This window comes from Patella vulgata, chromosome 3 (genome assembly GCF_932274485.2).
Source record: "Patella vulgata chromosome 3, xgPatVulg1.2, whole genome shotgun sequence".
Lineage (NCBI taxonomy): Eukaryota > Metazoa > Mollusca > Gastropoda > Patellidae > Patella > Patella vulgata.
The window spans coordinates 27,777,281-27,798,765 of NC_065881.2; the positions used below are offsets into that span (position 1 = coordinate 27,777,281).

General features: G+C 35.3%; 1 protein-coding gene and 1 long non-coding RNA gene across 11 annotated transcripts in view; one reads left to right on the forward strand and one right to left on the reverse strand.

Moving 5' to 3' along the window:
- LOC126816919 (serine/threonine-protein phosphatase 4 regulatory subunit 1-like) overlaps nucleotides 1-21,485 on the forward strand; it is a 383,736-nt gene that overhangs the window by 72,638 nt on the left and 289,613 nt on the right. For all 10 annotated transcript variants that reach the window (XM_056099411.1, XM_056099412.1, XM_056099416.1 and 7 more), the window contains exon 6: nucleotides 5,700-5,760. In XM_056099411.1, the coding sequence (XP_055955386.1) occupies nucleotides 5,700-5,760 (61 nt within the window). The remainder of the gene's footprint in view (nucleotides 1-5,699; nucleotides 5,761-21,485) is intronic.
- LOC126816922 (uncharacterized) lies at nucleotides 9,911-11,557 on the reverse strand. The gene is made up of 3 exons (XR_007678665.2): nucleotides 11,483-11,557; nucleotides 10,471-10,627; nucleotides 9,911-10,030 (listed from the first exon to the last, which is right to left on the reverse strand). It is a non-coding gene; the product is annotated as an uncharacterized LOC126816922 (long non-coding RNA).

Sequence of the window (21,485 nt, forward strand, 5' to 3'; positions counted from 1 at the left end):
ATTAATTTCATAAACGTAAGTTGAAAAACGTCAATTTCCCGTGTTTTGAAGTTACGTTTAAAATTTTTGTCACGTTTTGAAATGAGGGTACCCCACTTAAAGTGCTCGGCGGCGGTTCCTATTTTTAATATTATTTTTTCATTTTAATATCATTTGATTGGTAATTGAACTATCTTTCGATCGGTCGGGGATGCTTTGTCGGCATTTCGAAATACCATGCCTTTTTTGTAAGTTGAACGCTTCAATTCACGTAATCTTTTTGTGAGGCGATTTGCCAAAGTTTGTTTTATTGTCGTTTCAATGTTATTAAAATCAACAAAATCGGAGCATTTTAAGAACCGCCGCCGAGCATTTGAAAATTGTATACAATGGGCAATTTTGTCAAAAATAAATCGCATAGTTTTGCCTTGTTATGACGTCATTTCTACACGAGAAGAAAAATCCATTCCAAGTTCCTGTGACTCATATTCGCCGTAAATTTAGCTCGAAATGCAACTCAATGTTTATTTATGAAGAAATCGTTATGTTATATGAATAAATGACTTGCCTGAAAATAAGTAACGATAGTAATTCCATTTTATTCACGCCTTTCGCAGGGCCGACTGTGTTTACATCAAGTGACTCATCTTCACGCGCTTTTATAACCATGTGACAGGATCAGGGATGTCACTAATTTTTCAAGTAACAGGAAATTTTTAGAGCCTCAGACCTGAATCTGCGGGCAAACCGAAGGGTGGGGAGTGTCTTATGGCGTTAGGTGCATTTCGGGTGAATATTTTAAATGACAGAAAGTTTTTTTTTAAACATTTTGTGAAAATATACATAAAAAATCTATCCAAAAAAACTTTAATAATCCAAATGAGTGCTTTTCAAGTCAAGTCATTAGATAAGCCTTATATAGAATTGCACGTCTACCAATTTTAAAACTGAAATCTGTGAATATTAGTTTAGGCTTTGCTAAAACTTATAAAATCGTAACAATTTGAAAAATATATAAAATTTTTAATCTTCATGATACCAGATAAAAGGCAGGCTGCATTTATTCGGAATTAGCAAATTTCAGTCTGCAAAACCGATAAATCCCGTTTTCTAATTATGGGTGTAATCGCGTGAATTGAAATCCCTGGAAACGTGACATCAGAGTTTTATTTTCCCGCAAGTGCCTCCCACATAAACAGTAATAACGCTTTTATTTCTATAACTTTTGAGGCCGACTATTTTCGTATATTGAGATCGATATCAAAGCATTATAATACAACCGCTAGTAATCTAAAATCGCAGATTAAAAGTCAGCTAAATTTCAGTCAATCACTTAATGCCAATGGCTTCCGATTTCACGCTCAAGTCACGTAGCGTGAAACGTTTTCTGTTCACGGCAGAACTGTCAAAATCGTATAGACGTTTACTACTAGCCATGAGGAAAAATGACAGTAAGGGAACGGACCTTGTACAGTCAGTACAGGTCTCTATTTTATTAGGTACGCTCATGTACCTATTGATAACAATATACTTATAAGAATCATGAGGTCGATTTATACAACGGAAGTAAGGGGGTTACCTCCCTTTTTGAAAGTAAAACTAGCATTGGCATACTTATGAACATTTCCCGTGAGAAATAGCCTTCCGTTTGGGAGATCGGGAGAAATGTCGTAAATCTTTGAGTATCCCGGAAAAAACTGGTTAGTTGATAGGTCTGTGTGCTTTGCGTTTAGGAATTAAATTAGTTTCAATTAATATAATGCCAAATTATTTTTATTAAAATTAAATTGCTGGTCTTTTTTAGCTGAAAAGTAGCCGGAAATTGACCTAATGTAAACGGCGAAATTTGCCAGTTGCCGGCTTCTAATGACATCCATGGACAGGATATAAAAAAAATCGAAGGGAAATTTCATCCCAGCGACCACACGTCTCTACTTTTAACACCAAACATTTTTCAAGAATTGAAAAATTCCTTAACATTGACGAATGTTTCAATGCACTGAAATCATAAATTCGCTGTTCACTGAATTATTCAAGCCCTATTTTAAACCATTTCTGTGCACACGAATGGAAATGAAACCAGAAAATATCCACACGGGTCTCGGTGCCGACCGCAGCCGTGAGGAAGATAGTATAGTACTACTGATCATTAGTACATCGATTTCTACCCACTTAAAAAGGGAACTATCCCAAATAAAGTTGGACTAACAAAAGAATTAACGCTAGCTGAAATAGTTTGAAAAATGGCCCAATTTCTGGATTTGCCGTTGGCGATTTACAACATTTCGTTTGAGATGATGGAACCGACATAGATTATGAATTTCAATTAGGTCAGTCATGTCGACAATATTACTAATAATTACTATCACTCAGTATCGATACGGATACCCAATTTTCGCAAAACGTTTTATTAAATAATTTAGCATTATATAACAGTTGTCGTACTAATTATTATAATTTTAATTCTTTGTTTTTTTTGGAAACTATATTTAACACCTCAAGTATCACATATTATTTGTTGGCCAGTTAAACAAGTTGAAAGAACCGACAAACGTAAGGCCTTTCGGCCTTGATTTGATATTTATTTACAATACATTGATTAAAATATATACAAAAAAAGGAAGTTGCTCAATAGGCTACATACCGATTTGAAGGAATAATAGAAATATTCAACAGTGATGTAAAAACAACAATTCTTTGAGTTAAATTGTAGCTTTTAGGCCTAGGCCTTTATAAACATGACTAGTCCTACCATAGCCTATCAGTAACTGAGTAACCTACTTTTACTCTTTAGTCTTTAGACAATAATTTTTTATTGGTCAATGTTATCTTCTGAGTAGAAAATAATAGTAAAAGCAGAATTCTAACAATAATGTAAGCAACGAATGCTGAGAACAATGATAATGAAACAACAGTTGTCCGTTTTTTTAAATTATGTGGTTGCTATGACAACCATCCAAAATCCTTAATAATTCACTAAAATTATACAATTCTTAATATTTTATATTACATATGGGCTATAAATATACATAAGCTAAAATGCTTTCTACTATACTTAAAATGTGGTGATCAATTGGTTTGTCAGGGTAAACACCATTGAAAATGGACTAACATTGCCTTTTTTGGGGTGTTTTCGTTTTGATTGCTATAACAACCAAATATTAAGTAATATACAAGAGTAAAGATAAGTAATTTTAAAAATTCACAAACATATTTACTTGTAAACAAAATTTCTCTTCAAGATCTTAATTCCTTCATATTTTATTTATGTCTTAATAATGTCCAAAATAGACAATTAGCTGCTGCAGAATGTTCTTCAAAAGGGAACTCCTTTCCAGCTCTTGGGAGAAGACATATATATATTTTTTATTTTTTTTTATTTTTATACTCTCACATTTAAATGTGGTCATATATTGTCGTCGCCCCGAGTGACTTTAAATTTATATACAGTGTTTAAGGCCATGGGACGAAGAAGCCTATTGATTTTCAGCAAATTCCGATAATTACTGCCAGAGTTATGGCCCTTGATCACTTCAAAAAATCTTGTGGACGCTCTAGAGGTCAAAGTTAATATCCGATTGACTTTAAATTTATACACAGTGTTTAAGGTCATGAGACGAAGAAGCCTATTGATTTTCAACGATTTTCGATAATTACCGTCAGTGTTATGGCCCTTGATCACTTCAAAAAATCTTGTCGACGCTCTAGAGGTCAAAGTTAATATCCGATTGTCCTTAAATTTATACACAGTGTTTAAGGTCATGAGACGAAGATAATTACTTAATGTGTTGTTACTCTCAATCAGATTTTAATGTATTATAAATGTTTCATTACCGAAAAAAGTAAAATGTGACAACTCTTGTTGACTGCCCGGACGATATAGCTGCTGGGGGGGGGGGGAGTATGTTTCGTTGCCTGGCAACCTATCTTTTTCTGATTTTGATGAAACATGAAATGTAATTTTATAACCCAATCCCAAAGATCTCGGTTCTTTTTGATATTCACACATATCAGATCTTAACTTCCTGAATTATGGCCACTGATTGTATGAAAAATCGCGTTTTTAGCTTGTGGACCCTATAGTGGTCATAATTTTTATGCGATTTAAAAAGAAAAAAACGTTTGAATATATCACCGTTACACCCTAAAGGATGGTGAGTTCGAATTTCATAATCGGACCAAAACTGACAGACAAAATGGCCGCCTCTTGTACTCAAATTGCGTTAAAATATATCATGGTTGTGGATCCTCTAGAGGTCACAATTTTCTTCTGATTTTGATGAAACTTAAACTGTAAGTTTATAACCCAAAGATCTTGGTTCCTTTCGATATTCGCACTCATTGGACCGTAAATTCCTGAATTATGACCCCTGATTGTACAGAAAATCACGTTTTTATCTTGTGGACTCTATAGAGGTTATAATTTTTATCCGATTTAAAAAAATCTTTGAATATATCACCATTACACCCTAAGGATGGTTAATTTCAAATTTTTTAAAAATCTAACCAAATCTCACAGACAAAATGGCCGCCGATCGTACTAAAATAGCGTTAAAAATAAGGAATATGAATGTTGTGGACCCTCTAGAGGTCACAATTTTCTTCTGATTTTGATTAAACTTGAAATATAAGTTTATAACCCAAAGATCTTGGTTCCTTTCAATATTAACGCATATCGGATTGTAATTTCCTTAATTATTGCCCCTAATATGAACGCTCTATAGGCTAAAGTCAATGTCTGATTGACTTTAAATTTATACACAGTGTTTAGGGTCATGAGACGAAGAAGCCTTTTGATTTTCAGCAGTCAAAGTTAATATTCGATTAACTTTAAATTTATACAGTGTTTAAGGTCGTGAGACAAAAAAGCCTATTGATTTTCAACGATTTTCGATAATTACTGCCAGAGTTATGGCCCTTGATTTCAGCAATTTCGATAATTGTTGCCAGAGTTATGGCCCTTGATCACTTTGTAAATTCTTGTGGACGCTCTAGAGGCTAAAGTTAATATCTGATTGACTTTAAATTTGTAAACAGTGTTTAAGATCTTGAGACGAACAAGTATATTGATTTTCAAAGAATCTTTATGACTTGAACAGCTAAATCCATGATGTTAAAAGTTTTGTATACTAAAAGTTAGCACGGGGCAGAACTTTATAAAAACCAAACAAAATCTAATGATTTTCTGATAATTACTTAATGAGTATTTACTCTTAATCAGATTTTAATGTATTATAATTGTTTTATTACTGAAAAATGTAAAAATATGTGACAACTCTTGCTGACTGCCCGGACGATATAGCTGCTGTGGGCGTATGTTTCGCTGCCTGGCAAAATATCTTGGTTTAGCTTGTTCTCAATCCTTCTCTTGCAAAAATATGGGCGTATCCTGCCTGGCAGCCGCTGGTTTGATAATTACTTAATGAGTTGTTAATCAGATTTTAGTGTATTATAAATGTTTCATTACCGACAATAGTAAAAATATGTGATGACTCTTGTTGACTGCGCGGACGAATTAGCTGCTGTGGGTGTATGTTTTGTTGCCAGGCATCCTATCCTTAGTTTATGGTAAATTCTTTCATAGCAACCGACAAAAAAAAATAAAATATTGCTACATTCCTTGTACACTCCTAGGATGACTTCGCTGTTGCTACTGTATGTTTGATTACGGACCCTCGCTTTTATATTGTTTACTAACTCTAGTTTATTTATTATAATAGGTACGAAAAACCAGTCAAGCGGCATTGTTAGTTTTACTTGAGCAAGAATTGGTCGATAAAGGTTAGTAAAGGTTCTTTGATCACACTGTTGAAATCCACCGACTTACAACAACCCCTGCCTGCATGTGATTTATTGAAGTAAAACATCCCAATTTTTATACGCCCACATTTAAATGTGGTTGTATATTGTCGTCGCCCCCGTCCATCCGTCGGTCCTATTGATTTTCAACGATTTTTGATAATTACTGCCAGAGTTATGGCCCTTGATCACTTCAAAAAATCTTGTGGACGCTCTAAAGGTCAAAGTTAATATCCGATTGACTTTAAATTGATCCACAGTGTTTAAGGTCATGAGACGAAGAAGCCTATTGATTTTCAGCGATTTCTGATAATTACTGCCAGAGTTATGTCCCTTGATCACTTCAAAAAAATCTTGTGGACGCTCTAGAGGCCAAAGTTAATATCCGATTGATTTTAAATTTATACACAATGTTTAAGGTCATGAGACGAAGAAACCAGGGCTCGACAGTGCCGGCGGCCCCGGCGGCAATGGCCTTCAAATTTTAGAATTTGGCCGCAGTTCGTGGCCGATTTTTAACTATCCACGGCCATGTATGGTCGCCGATTAGTGCTGGGTATGAGAGTTATTTTTACTGTCGATAATCGGTATCGAAACAATCTGATTTTCACGGTCATAATGAAGACTGAATTGTGTGTTTTAAAGTCAAACCGTACGATGTTGTGATACTCCAATAGATGTTTTTGTTCGTCTAATTAATGATAAACTGTCTCATATTATGTATAAATTGTTCTTTATTTTTAAATAATGTAGCTTTGGTTATGAATGACGAAATACCATTGATAGGCCTATGTATGTGCAGGAACCAAAATAAAATGAGCACGAGTCGATTCAAAACATTGCGTACGTGAGCGCGACAAATACCAACATGGTGGACAAATCGTTGTCGATTCGTGTGCAAAAACTAAAGAAAATGTAATAGCCTAAAGAGCTTGTTATCACAAATGCGTCAATTGTTTATTATTATTAAAAAAATACAGCCTTGATTCCGAAAGAAGAAATACAAACGTTTTTGTCAACCATCATTGCTATTGTCATTTATAATGAGCAGACGAATTCTGAAAGGGGAAAAACTGAATTATTTACACATCCGGGTATCTCCAATTTAGAGAATTCCATGATATGGCGATTATTGTTTCAAACTAAAGTATTGTTTAAATTTGGGTGAATTTATTTTAACATTTTTTTTAAAAAGATACATTTGAGATTGAGTCTTTGAAGTAAATATAAAGTGACCAATGTAGGCTATTGTATTATTATATATATATATATATATATATACGAAGGATTAAGTCACAGAAAACATCGAGTCGACTCCTAGTCCTACGCACACACGAAAAATAGACGAAGAGAATGATACCGGTACTCGATAGTGCTTTTTTGCATATCTTATCGATACTATCGATATTTACCCAGGTCTACCGATGATATAGTAATACTTTCAACTCTCAATATGGCTACATAGTACATGCCGATTTTTAAAATATTTTTTAGAATAAAAAATCGTACTAAAAACAGTACGATAAGAATTTTCTCCCTTAAAAAAGGATGCATTATTTTTGTGAAAGTTATAAAAATATTGAACGTGATGTGATAGGCAGGCCTGTAACAACATTTTGACTGAGAAACAAGATCTACAATAAACAGATTTACATATGATCGACATATTAAAACCTAAATAAGCTGATAATATCATAATTAATGACTTAAAAATTGGCCTTGGATTTTCAATTTTTGGTCTTGGATCAAGGTTGCACTTTGGCCTTACATCGAAAAAACGAATTTCGAGCCCTGGAAGAAACCTATTGATTTTGAACGATTTCCGATAATTACTGCTAGAGTTATGGCCCTTGATCACTTCAAAAAATCTTGAATAAAGAGATGAAACAGAATTTATACGGGGGGAATTTATCGTGACCGCTTACAAGGAGATGTCGCTGAATAGGAGTGGCTGCTCATACAGATTCTACTGTATGCAAAACTCAAACCATGTGATATTATTGACCAATCATGTTATACCTAACTGTATTGACCGTGGGAAGGTGAAAAGGTCATTTCCCATGGCTTACTCGTCCGTAACAAAAATACTACCGTAGTATTTTGGTGTAAACGATGATCACCGCATTTTTTAAACGCATAAACCAAGAAAATAGACATAGCCCAAGACCATTTGTAAACAAGTGGTGGTTGAATGGACAAAGGTCCAAACGACCAAATTCTGTTCCATTTGGCAGCAGGCAATAAAATGTGTTAATTTTATGTAAATTTGAATTAAAAAGGTTTAATTACAAATATTGAAATTTTTGCTTGTTACACTTTGTTTTTGCTTCTAATTTTAAAAATAACAAGGAAAAAATTGCTTGTGGTGTTAAAAATAAAATTCGAACCCTGAAATCTCAAAATCACCTTTTCCACCTAGTATATGGTAAAGACACTGAATTTCAAATTTTACGTTCAAAGTTTGAAGCCACATAAAAATTTACCTTTGGTTAAGCTTGACATATTGTGTGATTAATATTAAAGTGCTGTGCTGTATGTTTTAAACCATTTAAATATTTGAGTATATCCACACTTTTGAGTGTATGAAGTGTGACATCAATAAACAATTTTCAAATCAGTTCAAGACTTGTTTTCTTGACTTGAATCAAAAGATAAATATATCAGCTTGTGGAAAATAGTAACAGGAAGATAAAATAAAGCACATTTATTGAAAAATATTGTTTTGAAGTCGTGTCCTGAAAATTGCTTGGTTGTGACTTTGACATTTTAAAATCTCATATTTATTCAATAAAATGAATGATCATTTGATACAATTGTTTTTTTTATGTGTATTTGTCCCTATATTTTACATATGTATATATATATATAATAGAATTGTTTAACAAAAGTAAGATAAACACAAGTTTGACACAGCTGAATGAACATATGATTTCAAGGAAAAATATAAATTTTTTTCACTGTTTATCTAAGTGGAAAAATGTTTTGTCAAAGCCTTATTTAAAACTAAAATGCATCACTAATACGACTTTTAATGACTTCTGTAACAACATTGTAAGCAAAATCAAAATTAATGGAATTTTTATGCTGGACGTGATTGTTGACAAGTTCTTGGATGTGATGAAATGGATGTGATCATTGACAATAATGATGATTATGGGTGTGATTTTTGACAGGGTCATAATTTTTTAATTGTAAATGAAATGAATGTCCTGCTGCCTGACACATGACTACATATTGGTCTACATGGAAACCATAAATAATCATAAAAACGCAAATGTTACAACATCATGTAACACAACAACAGTTTTACAAGTTTTTGTAAGGTTTGTATACATCTTGCCTTAACCCACCTTGCACTCATACTTGCATGCTTTCACTAGATAAATGTACTAATGCAGTTGTGTGTATTAATAGTTTGCTTATATATGTATTCTCTGCATTTCTGGTGGTGGGCTTTATATAATATATTTTTATAAATCATCATTCATTTTATTCATCTTGTTTTAATCACAATTACTCGATTTGGCAGAGGTAATGGAACATGCAAGACAGTCCCAAGTCTGTATATAAAGAGAGAGGGAGGCATGTCTTATTTGTATTGCAAACTGAATGAATAAATATTTTGTTTACAGTTCGTTTGTTTTTTGTTTTTAGTTTTTCGCTGATTTCAACATTATTTCATTCATATCATGGCAGTCACATAATCTACTTACTGTTCCTGGTTAACCAGTACTAATCACTTACCTACAGGAATCGGCGGTTAGGGAATCATGTTCGTAGACAAGATATCACGACTTTAGAAATTTACACTCTTAAGGCAGGTTCAAACCATCGACCTTCTGATTAAGAATTTATTCAACTTGCTATTCATTTTTTAATGGTCTGACTGCAGACAGAAATTGACTTAGGGATCGTTCACAAATGACGTCAGCTCGGAGGGGGGAGTCAGTGAAAAGTTGACGTCCATGTATTTCTGTCTATCCTTGTAATGTTGACAAGGGGGGAGGGGGTTCATTTTTGGCCAAATTTTAGCGGACGTCATTTGTGAACGGTCCCTTACAATCAGAACTTTAAAACCAAATGCACCAATTGAATGTCTTTATTTCAGAATCATCAAGGAACAATGAGGCAATCAACTGGTATTTAGTAATTAGAATTTTGTTAACATGAACAGTTAAAATGTTTTTATTGAGCACTTCTGTCCTGGATACACTGTATGGGTATTTTTCTCGTGATCACTGGAAAAGTTTATCTGGAAAAAAGAAATGAAAATGCTAACTATCTGCCTGCCTTAAGACAAACAATGTCCCTGGGTTATTTCAATAGGCCAGTGATCATTTATCTATTCCCCTGGTTTCAGAGTATATTATCATGACAGAATCTTGTGATTATTGAGAATGGCATATTCTGTATAAAGCATGTTAAGAACCATTATCATGTGGGACTCACTTTAATGGCAAAAGGTGTGAACACATGTATATTAAACTGCGTAGGCCAGTTGGTTGCAAAATCTAGCTTGATAAAGGTTTGAAGATAATAAATGTCTATTCAGATTGGTGGCGTAACAAAAGACCAAATGATGTTACAGAATGAACTTATAAAAATGCAATGTTAATAATTTAAAATTAAATCCAGAACATGCAATATCAGTATGTTTTTATCTTATTATACACAAGAGTCTGAATATAGTACCTGTAAATTTATAAAGCAGCCTGCTTCCACACATAATGATGTCAGGAGAAACACTCTTTGCCCTAACATCCGTGGCCACTACCGTGTGAGTTGTTTCATTTAGGGACCATAATTTCTTCTTTTTGGTAAAAAATCGAACCCAAGGCCAGACATCAACCTGAATTAAAGGACAATAATTGAACTTTTATTAATAATATTTTTTACAAGAGAAAGAGTACATATTTAATAACCAATTAAAACATAGTTAATGAACTGCATTAAAACAACATTGAAAAAAAATCGGCCAATTTATAGTATTAATTTAATGTGCCCAGTATTCTTCATGATTGAATGGCCCTAAAAATACTTTCATAATATCAAACACTGTGCAATATACATGGCCGGGCTGGGGCTTGAACCTATGACTCCTGTAATAGTATGAAAGAAATGTATGTACAACAGAAGTTGCAAAAACTTTATGAACTGTGAAAATAAAAAAAAACAAAAATTTATTATAACCTTTGTAAAACAGAACTTTCATGAAAAATAACAGCAAATGTTAGTAACAATTGAAAAAGTAACGCAAATTTTTTTTTAACATCCTTACGACTGCAGGTAACAAAGTAGACCCATGTTGAATTATTATGTATTCCCCAGTATGATATCTAAAGAAATTTCAAGATATATTAAAAGGATTAAAGATAAAGTTTCAATTGCCATGATTTTCAGATTAGTTATTCATTATAAAATATTTACATCCCACTACATTTTTCTTCAATGAACTATATTAGTTGGCATTAAGTTCATTACCGTATGAAAACAGTCGTTTCAGGTAGCTTTGGCTTTAGTTTATTGAGTTACTTGAATCACGAATATTCATGATAATTTGGCGTATTGCGTCATTGTTTATAATTTTTTAACCCATGATGATCACTCCGATATAGACGCGCTTATGCTACATTTTATGCCTTTACTTCTATTCTTTTTGAAAAACAACTAAGAATATTAAAATTTAAATGTAACCTAAACATACCTATGGTCTATGGTTGGTAGATTAGCCTGGTCAATGGTTGGTAGATTAGCCTGGTCCATGGTTGATAAATTAGCCTGGTCTATGGTTGATAAATTAGCCTGGTCTAGGGTTGGTAGATTAGCCTGGTCCATGGTTGGTAGATTAGCCTGGTCCATGGTTGGTAGATTAGCCTGGTCCATGGTTGGTAGATTAGCCTGGTCCATGGTTGGTAGATTAGCCTGGTCCATGGTTGGTAGATCAGTCTGGTCCAAGGTTGATAAATTAGCCTGGTCTATGGTTGGTAGATTAGCCTCGTCTATGGTTGATAGATTAGCCTGGTCCATGGTTGGTAGATTAGCCTGGTCTATGGTTGGTAGATTAGCCTGGTCTATGGTTGATAGATTAGCCTGGTCTATGGTTGATAGATTAGCCTGGTCTATGGTTGATAGATTAGCCTGGTCTATGGTTGATAGATTAGCCTGGTGTATGGTTGGTAGATTAGCCTGGTCCATGGTAGGTACATTAGCCTGGTCCATGGTTGGTAGATTAGCCTGGTCTATGGTTGATAAATTAGCCTGGTCTATGGTTAATAAATTAGCCTGGTCTATGGTTGATAAATTAGCCTGGTCTATGGTTGGTCGATTAGCCTCGTCTATGGTTGGTCGATTAGCCTGGTGTATGGTTGGTAGATTAGCCTGGTCCATGGTTGGTAGATTAGCCTGGTCCATGGTTGGTAGATTAGCCTGGTCCAAGGTTGATAAATTAGCCTGGTCTATGGTTGATAAATTAGCCTGGTCTATGGTTGGTAGATTAGCCTGGTGTATGGTTGGTAGATTAGCCTTTTCCATGGTTGGTAGATCAGTCTGGTCCATGGTTGGTAGATTAGCCTTTTCCAAGGTTGATAAATTAGCCTGGTCTATGGTTGGTAGATTAGCCTCGTCCATGGTTGATAGATTAGCCTGGTCCATAGTTGGTAGATTAGCCTGGTCCATGGTTGGTAGATCAGTTTGGTCCAAGGTTGATAAATTAGCCTGGTCCATGGTTGGTAGATTAGCCTCGTCTATGGTTGGTTGATTAGCCTGGTGTATGGTTGGTAGATTAGCCTGGTCTATGGTTGGTAGATTAGCCTGGTCTATGGTTGGTAGATCAGTCTTGTCCATGGTTGATAAATTAGCCTGGTCCATGGTTGATAAATTAGCCTGGTCAGTAAAATCGAAATCCAAAATCATAGAGAGGCCCGATAATTCCATAATGTTTCCATCACTGTAATCTATAATGGGGTCGCTCCACTCATCCATCACCTCTACCCCTTCACCAAAGTCCTCCAGCACAGCATCTAGGTCCCTTGGCACTTCCGTATTTGAATCCACAGGAATTTCTGGGACAAAGTGGTTTGGTACCCAGTTTGTCTGATTCATGTCATTTCTTGTTGAACTCCACATGATTGTAATGGTAGCTTCTCTTAACTTGTCCCTTGGTAGGATATCTCTGTGTAAACCCAATGTTAGTATCTGAGCTCCTTGTGATGGATATTTGGATACCACTTTACAACCAAGAACAGAGGCAATAGCAAATAACTGCCATATTCCCATAAGTTCTTTTGGTTTTGTTGCTGCAACTGCTTCAGCTTCAAATGTTCTTTGTGATACAGCATTTGTAATTTTATCCCCAGCAATATACTGGTCGGAAAATTGAGTATACAAAGAGACTAGGTTTTCGTTGATTGGCTCAGGAATTCCTCTACACAAGTAATCATTGTTAGTGTACATTTCCACATGACAGGACATCTCTACTGCAATTCTGACCCTTATTTCCTCATGGTATTCTTCACATCCATAACATGCAACACTCACAGATCGGGGCAAACAATTTCCATCACCAACAACGACTACTGGGTAACCAAAACTGCACTGACCAGGATGAAGAGTAAGGGCCACTTTGTCTACAGTCAGTTTATTTTTCAAAATAGATACCCCACTTTCTACTTCTACTGTATATTTTTGGTATAAATCTAGTTCTTTTAAGTAGATTGCCCTAGCTTGCAAGTTCCCAAAATTTTTGCATTTGGCAAGGTATTCAGTGCACCTTGCGAAAAAGTGTTGTCTAGTTATCTCTGGTTCTATGATGAGCACATCCGTGTTTTCATCCCTAGTCATAAGTTTGTTTTCTGCATTATCTTCCTTCGACTCCTTTTGCATCTGGGCAGTTTTGGGTGCTTTCTCTGTCTCTGCAACTTTCGGGTCTTTTCCAGACTTTTCAATAGCTGATTTTTTCTGTTGTAACAAAGGTTGCAGTGTCCAATTGTCAACATGGTCGGTTGACTCACAAAGTCCACTCTCGTAACCAATGCAGACGTCGCAGTAGCAGCATAGGTTCCTTGTCCACACTGCATCACCAGGTCCTGTCACTGATGCCACACAGTGGAGAGATCGAGTCCCAACAATGGTCATCAAATTTGAATTATTTCTGTGCGATATGTTTTTCACTAGGAAGAAGGTTCTTTTAGAATGGTTACATTGGTCATCCGTCTCATCCCTCGTCATCTTTATCCTGCAGTACCCAAAAGCATCCTCTGCTGATTGGACTATAACTTCTCTTCTCAAGACCGCATTTCGGATGCTGGATTTGACCACCCCAACACAGGCATCACATGGGCCTTTTCCGTGTCTTGAGCCGAAAAAACACCGATCGGTTGAATGGCTTGTGGAATCAGAAATGTCATGAAAGGCTTGCTTGCTCTTGTATTGTGATGCACATCCGTCAGAGAACTGTACCACATGTTCTATCTTTAGATTTCTCTTATCTGTGAGATGATCTTCAGCCTGTCTGATGAAAGCTTTGACAGCACTGGTGTCATGGTTTAGGTCGTCGGACAGCATCACTAGCTCTTCTTTCACAATTTCATGACAATGGGTGTTTTGACAGTTGTAATATGTCACAATTGGATGAACGGTGACCTGATTGTGAAACCAATGAGCGCTTTGTGCTTCGTCCTGATTGATGCATGTGTAATTCTGTCCAAAATCTAAAACCATAACCACCCAACCTTTTGGGAGGGCCTTGGAAGTGAGATTTGTAAACTGGGAGTGTTCCCACTTGGCGTTGTGCAAGTGAAGACTTAGTGCTTCTACTTCTTTCAGGAATTCTGCTGAGAACTGCTCTCCACTTCCACTTTCCGTAACAAGCTCTTTCCTAGTGCCGTTTTCATGTTTCACAGAGTCCCATAACTGCCAATATACTGTGTCTTTCTGTTCAACTTGATATAAAAGACTCTTTAGTTTGTGCGTGCCACATTCCTCACATTTCCTCTCCACGCAAACTCTTTTGTTGTAGTCTCCTACTTCTACTGGACACATACTGGCTCTGATGAGTGTGTATTTATTAGAAAGTCTTTCATCAATCTCAGTTTCTGATATTTTTTTAAGAAATTTAATTTTGAGTTCTATATTGGCACAGTATTCACACAAGCAAGATATATGTTTTGTCTTTGTTTGGGGTTTAATATGTTTAGGTCTTAAGGAATGAAAACTGCTTTGACTTAATAAAACTTCTTTGTTTTCGGATTTAAAAAAATTAAAACTTTCTTTAATTGTATTGTTCAATACACTTGTGCTCCCTTTTTTTGTTACCTTCCTCATATCAGGAAGAGGTGTCGAAATGTTTGGTTTTTTATAAAACTCAACTTTTTTTTTTGTATCTTCTGAAATTTGGTCTGATCTTTTGGCCCATACATCGTCTTCTTTAACTTTTCTGCACTTTCTTAAGTAGTCATATTTAATATTTGTAGCGCGACTCATCGCATAACAGTTTTTGTATTTCTTCATCATAGTCTTTATGAAGCATCTTCGTTTGATTATGCTCTTACGATCTTTTTGTGTTTTTAGTCTTTTGATTTCCTCAACAACTGCGAACTTTGTCTTGAACGCGATTCTCTTTTCTTTTTCGCCCAATACTCTCTTTTTTTATCAATTTCTGCTCTCGTTCTAGCTTTCTTTGGCGATGAGATGCATGTTTTTCCTGTTGCATCCTTTAGTTTATCCCGATATCTTTGGGAACTGATCCTGCTTTTGGCCCTTTCTTTATCAACATCCTCCTTCGATTTTTCTCGGCCTCTCCATGCCTTTCTTCTCTGTCTATCTTTTTCAAGATGACTAAAAATAAAAAAACAAATTTATATGTTTAGTTAACATCTAAATAATATCAATACCTAATTATCTGTCTCATAAATCAAATTGACACATTTTTTAAACAATGATATGCTGATGGTCGTTTGTGTGAAGTTTCATTATAAAAGGACATCACCTTCACTAAAAACTAACTTGACCAAAAACCTTAACTTGAATGAAATGGACGAACCGACAGACGGACAGACAAACGGAGGTCGTAACCTCAAATTGACACCTATTTTAACCAATGATATGCTGAGGATTATTTGCGTGAAGTTTTATCATAATGGACCGGTCATCAGCTTCACTTAAAACTAATTTGACCAAAAAGTTTAGTCCGACGTTATGGACAGACAAACAAACAGGTCTACTGAAAGCCTATATGCCTCTCATACTGCCAGGGCATAAAAATGGCCGAATGGATTTTAACAAAACTTGGTATTAATAGTCAATTAAAAATATCCACACAAAGTAAACTGTTAAAAAACAGTGAAAGACAAAGACATACATAAAATAAACAAAACTAGTTATGTGGACTTTCCATATGGCATGAAAAGTGGTATCAGGTGTTCCGGAGGGGTAAGCATACCCTGCCCTGTGCACAGTACCCGCCACAAAACAATAACTAGCAATGATACACAACCTTTATGTAATAGACAAATGAGTTTAGTAGGGGAGTTATCCCTGCTATCAGGCACATAAAGGCTATGCAAGTTAGACAGAAATAAAACGTATACAAACAAAAAGGGACTTGGATCATTAGCTAAAAGCTATAAAAAATTATCATCACTACCGCAGACAGACATGACATCCCGTTTCAGCTACATGTTACTGATACTAAGCCTTCTTTTCATAACCATTTAATGCCTGGAGCACTAGCAAAGGAGGCAATAATTTGTCAATTTTAAGTCTCATATTGGGCATGACACAGCAGGGAATAGAACGTACAACTTGCGGATCAAAATAGTATTATTAATTCCACTAGGCCATCGCTGCAGCAATGAGGAGATACAGTTGCAATGAATAAACATGGTTAATACCTTTGATTAATTATTAAGTTAGTACTTACGCTGCATATTTTGATGGATTTGCCTTAAGTCTTTCCAAGTAGGTTCTATTATAATCTGCCTTGGTTTTTATTGGTTTCTTCTCCTTGACAGGCCTAACACGAAGGGACCACCTGTCAGTAAAAATAGTATACATTTGTGACATTGGTTTTGAAATGTTTATTAGCTCAATTTGTCAAATATTAAGTTTTTTTTTATTAAGTTTAGGTATTTGTTTACTTTACGTCTCTAAATTCAAATTCAAAGATATATGCATTTGTCAAAAATCACATCCGTGCAGTTCATATAGCTTTATTTGAATTTGAATACATTTATTTACACTAATTGTTTGTGAAATTCATAAGTCAGAATATGGTGTCAAGACACACTTTGTTTCAACTATGGTAAACCACATAACACTACAAAATATTTAGTTTTTATATCCATTCCTAGGCTGTGACCATTGACCAAGAAATAATATACTGTTTGTCAATAATCACATCCAGATTTTATAATAAAAAATAATTTTGTAGATTTGTTTACGGCAACAAACTTATCATTTGTTAGCATTCTATCACTTCATAATAATTTATTGTGCTGGTAATAATATCTACAAAAACAATAATTTACTGCAAACGGTACATTCTTACATAGGTTCGTGATTTTTGACTCGCAAAACATAATGTGTTTTAAATTGGATGTGATGATGGACAGTTAAGCCACTTCCAAAATGTCAATAATCACAACCAGGTCTCAAACCCAAACTATAGAATTGTATGCGATTTATTTATAAATAAATCAAAATAATAGTTAGTTTATGCTACAAATAACCATCTAAATAAGTGATGCCTGAATCATAAATCAAATTAAAATAAATCCTAATATGGATGTGATTGTTGACCTCAATACAAAACCATACACATGTCCTCGGATGTGATGGAGGACTACACCCTTGATGTCTAAAATCATGTCCAAGCAGATTGTTAATGTTTCAAACAATTTTTGTAATAAAGTTCTCATTTCAATGTGAAATAATTCATTTCATACATGACTTTCATTAGCTTTCCTTTCAATATTAACACTGGAGTTATGTGGTAATTAATGATAAAAAGCAGGACGTGATTCCTGACAATCAAACTGACAAGTAGGATAGTGGATAGTTGTCTCATAGGTCGGCTAACAACTGAATTTATTTTTTCCTTCAGTAAGCAGCTTCTGAGAGAAACATTCATAATAATTCTTCGTGGTCTGAATTTTTATTACTAATATAATTAATGATGATAATGTATACAGAATATCAAATGATAGTAAAATGCAATAGAGACGTGATTATTGACTTATTTAAACGCGTCCAAAGTGACGTCCGGGAGAAAACTCGAAGTCCAAAATCACGACCACAGAATAAAAATGATTACTTTAATTTTAGTTTCGATGAAAACAAGCAAAACATTGCAGATATGGGGGGATTGTTATAACGAAAACACGTTAAAACGGTTCTTTTTCGTTTGCGTTATACTATTGTTGTGTTTTCACATTATTGTTCTCAATCGTGACGTTTCTCCCGGACGTGATTAGCTATCTTGTTCATTGACGGAAAACACTTACCGTTCATTATCCGCCATGATGGGTTGTCTGCACAGAGCATGCGCAGTAAATCGGATAAGTTGACGATAACTGATTTCAAATACAGAAGAGCGGACCGGAAACTACGGGTTCAATGCATTTTACATCGGTCAGAAAGTTTACTTTTTTCTCGGACGTGACGAAGATTTTTTGACGGAATCCACTACATATTTAATTGACAACATATAATTTCACATACAATATATTTCCTATTGGTTAAGTGGTATTTAAAACACAAACAAATGTATAAAATAAAGAAGGAAACTGCGGAGATTGCTTTTAACAAAATAAAATGAGTTTTTATAATCGACGAAAAATTCACTATAAATTGACGGAATTTCATCACGTACGTGAAACAATTTTTAAAACAGTATTTATTCACCAATTCGAAGATAAAATAGGATAAAACAACCTAAACCTGATAATAATGCAATATAGACACCATTAAAACTTACCTGTATGTTTTTTAGAGCTAAAGTGTCAAATATATACAACAGTCAAGTTGGGTCATAAGGCCATGTCACAAATGGCCGTCATTAAATTGCTTCGTTTTTGTAGGGAATAATTAAAAAATAAACAAAAGAATACATTAAACACGCTGAAATTGTTTTTTAAATCTCTTTTATTACTTTTCTTTAGACTACTCAGAAGTATAACAAACAAATAATATATGCAATCTTTTTTGGCCATTTAGTTGAGATACACCTTACTACACTCATTAGTGTGGATATGCTCATTTCTTGATTTGAATGTCATTTAATATTGAAAAAATGTTTTTTTCTCTCTATATAAAAATTTTGCCATGTCAGTAGGGACATTTAAGGCTGTTTTTTACACCGAAGTAAATCATATATTGGTTGTAGAATGAAAATAGTGTGTGCCCTCCATTTTGTGAAAAACACCCATGTCCATTCATGTGGTCGTATTATTGTCGTCGCCTCCGTCGGTCGGTCAGTCCGGCGTCCACAATTGCTTGTGGCAGTGCTTCATTTATAAGGCCCGCTATCACTCTCGCGCGCCTACCGCGCGCCTCATTCTCAATCGAGGTGCGCTTTTTTTAGCGCTCCTCAAATTCCCAACCTCCATTTACGCATGTACGTCACGTACGGCTTTGTAAGGCATGACAAAATACATATGAACACGCTGACATATATTTTGTCTTGTGTCAAGTATCCGGTTCTGACCAGTCAGCTCTGTTGACTTGACAACGCGATCTAATTGTGTGAAGCGTTGTGATTGGCCAGTCAGTTTCAATTTTGGCCAATCGCGTGCATTGTTTTAAAACGTTGGCTTTAGAACAAAAATGGCGTCCGATCATCAGAGCGTGTTTTTGAGAACTTTTCAAAAATGGAATACTGGTGGAGCCATTCGGTTCCATCCGAGTTCAGATGGTCACAAAATAAGACGTTTGGTGTGCAGTATGCGCTAAGCACAGCAGCCAAATAATGAAGGATCCAAAAATCCGCGGGCAAGCAAAATAAGAATGTGAACAATTCATCGTCGGTACCGAGCGAGTGTCAACTCATGATAATTAATTGTAATTAGTAAAGTTTTATTTCTGTTTTATTCATTTTAGCAGTCATCTTCCATGACATACATGTGTATTGAACCAATGAAGTCACATTCTTATTTCTTAGAATCTTTCACATTTACAGTCTGCACTCAGAAACCACTATGACGGTGTTGTACTTCGGTGTGGCAGCACCATATAAAAATGGAATGTTAATGTTATTTCCTAGCATGCTGCTTGGCTTCATGTACGTTTCACTGAATTGAAAAAAATCACTCTCCTGAACAGTTTCAGGTGCACGATTTTTAGCTCCCCTTGTCACTCCCCTTAACAGATTAAGGTGCACTTTTTTAAGCTCCCCTGCTCTATACCAATATGAAGCATTGTTGTGGACGCTCTAGATTCTTAACTTAATGTCCGATTGACTTTGAATTTATATACAGTGTTTAAGGCCATGAGACGAAGAAGCCTTTTGATTTTCAGCAATTTCCGATAATTACTGCCAGAGTTATGGCCCGTGATCACTTCAAAAAATCTTGTGACGCTCTAAAGGCTAAAGTTAATATCCGATTGACTTTAAATTTATACACAGTGTTTAAGGTCTTGAGACGAACAAGTATATTGATTTTCAATGAATCTTTATGACTTGAACAGCTAAATCCATGATGTTAAAAGTTTTGTATACTAAACGTCAGCATGGGGCAGAACTTTATAAAAAACAGAACAAATTCTAATGGTTTTCTGATAATTACTTAATGAGTTGTTACTCTTAATCAGATTTTAATGTATTATAAATGTTTCATTACCGAAAAAAGTAAAAATATGCGACAACTCTTGTCTGCCCGGACGATATAGCTGCTGTGGGCGTATGTTTTGTTGCCTGGCAACCTATCTTTATTTTATTAATCCCCCCAAAACGCCCCCAAAATAGGCAATTGTGTACCGTGAACAATTGTTCAACAAATGAACATATATCCAGCTCTTGAGTGAAGGCATATAGATTTTTTTTAAAAAATTTTCTTCTGTTAACCCTATCATTGCGTACCGGGTATTATAAAATGTCGTTAAAATTTGCGTACCCGGTGTTACCGTGTACTCAGTAAAGCCCTCGCTAAAATTAGTACTGTAAGTGCCATCTGTTGTATTTTCTATACACTAGAACATATTTCCACGTTTTTCAAAGCGGCAAACCGAAAAATGACGGAGTGCATAGTGACAACGTAGACGATGCACTCTCAAGTCGTGAATGACATCTTGCAGACCAACACGTGAAAAATTTTGAGGCGGGTGATACACATAATTCGTTTCCAGTTACTTGATAATGATAGTATTGAGGACAGTTATTGGGATTATGAAGTACGTTTGTAATTTGTTGCGCGACGTTCCGGCTATGGCTATGTCTCCCGGCATGATGAACAAACCCAATGTGAACACGATAGCCCTGTGTCTGCCGTAGATTCTGACATTTTCATGTGGACGTATGTTGTTGTCGCCCCTGTCTGTCCGTCCACAATTTGTTTGTGGACACTCTACAGAGGTCACAATTCTTATCCGATTTTGACGAAACTTGAAATATAGGTTTATCTCCAAAAGATCTCGGTTCCTTGCGATTTTGGCATGTATTGGATCGAAACTTCATGGATTATGGCCCCTGTTTGTACGAAAAATCACGTTTTTAG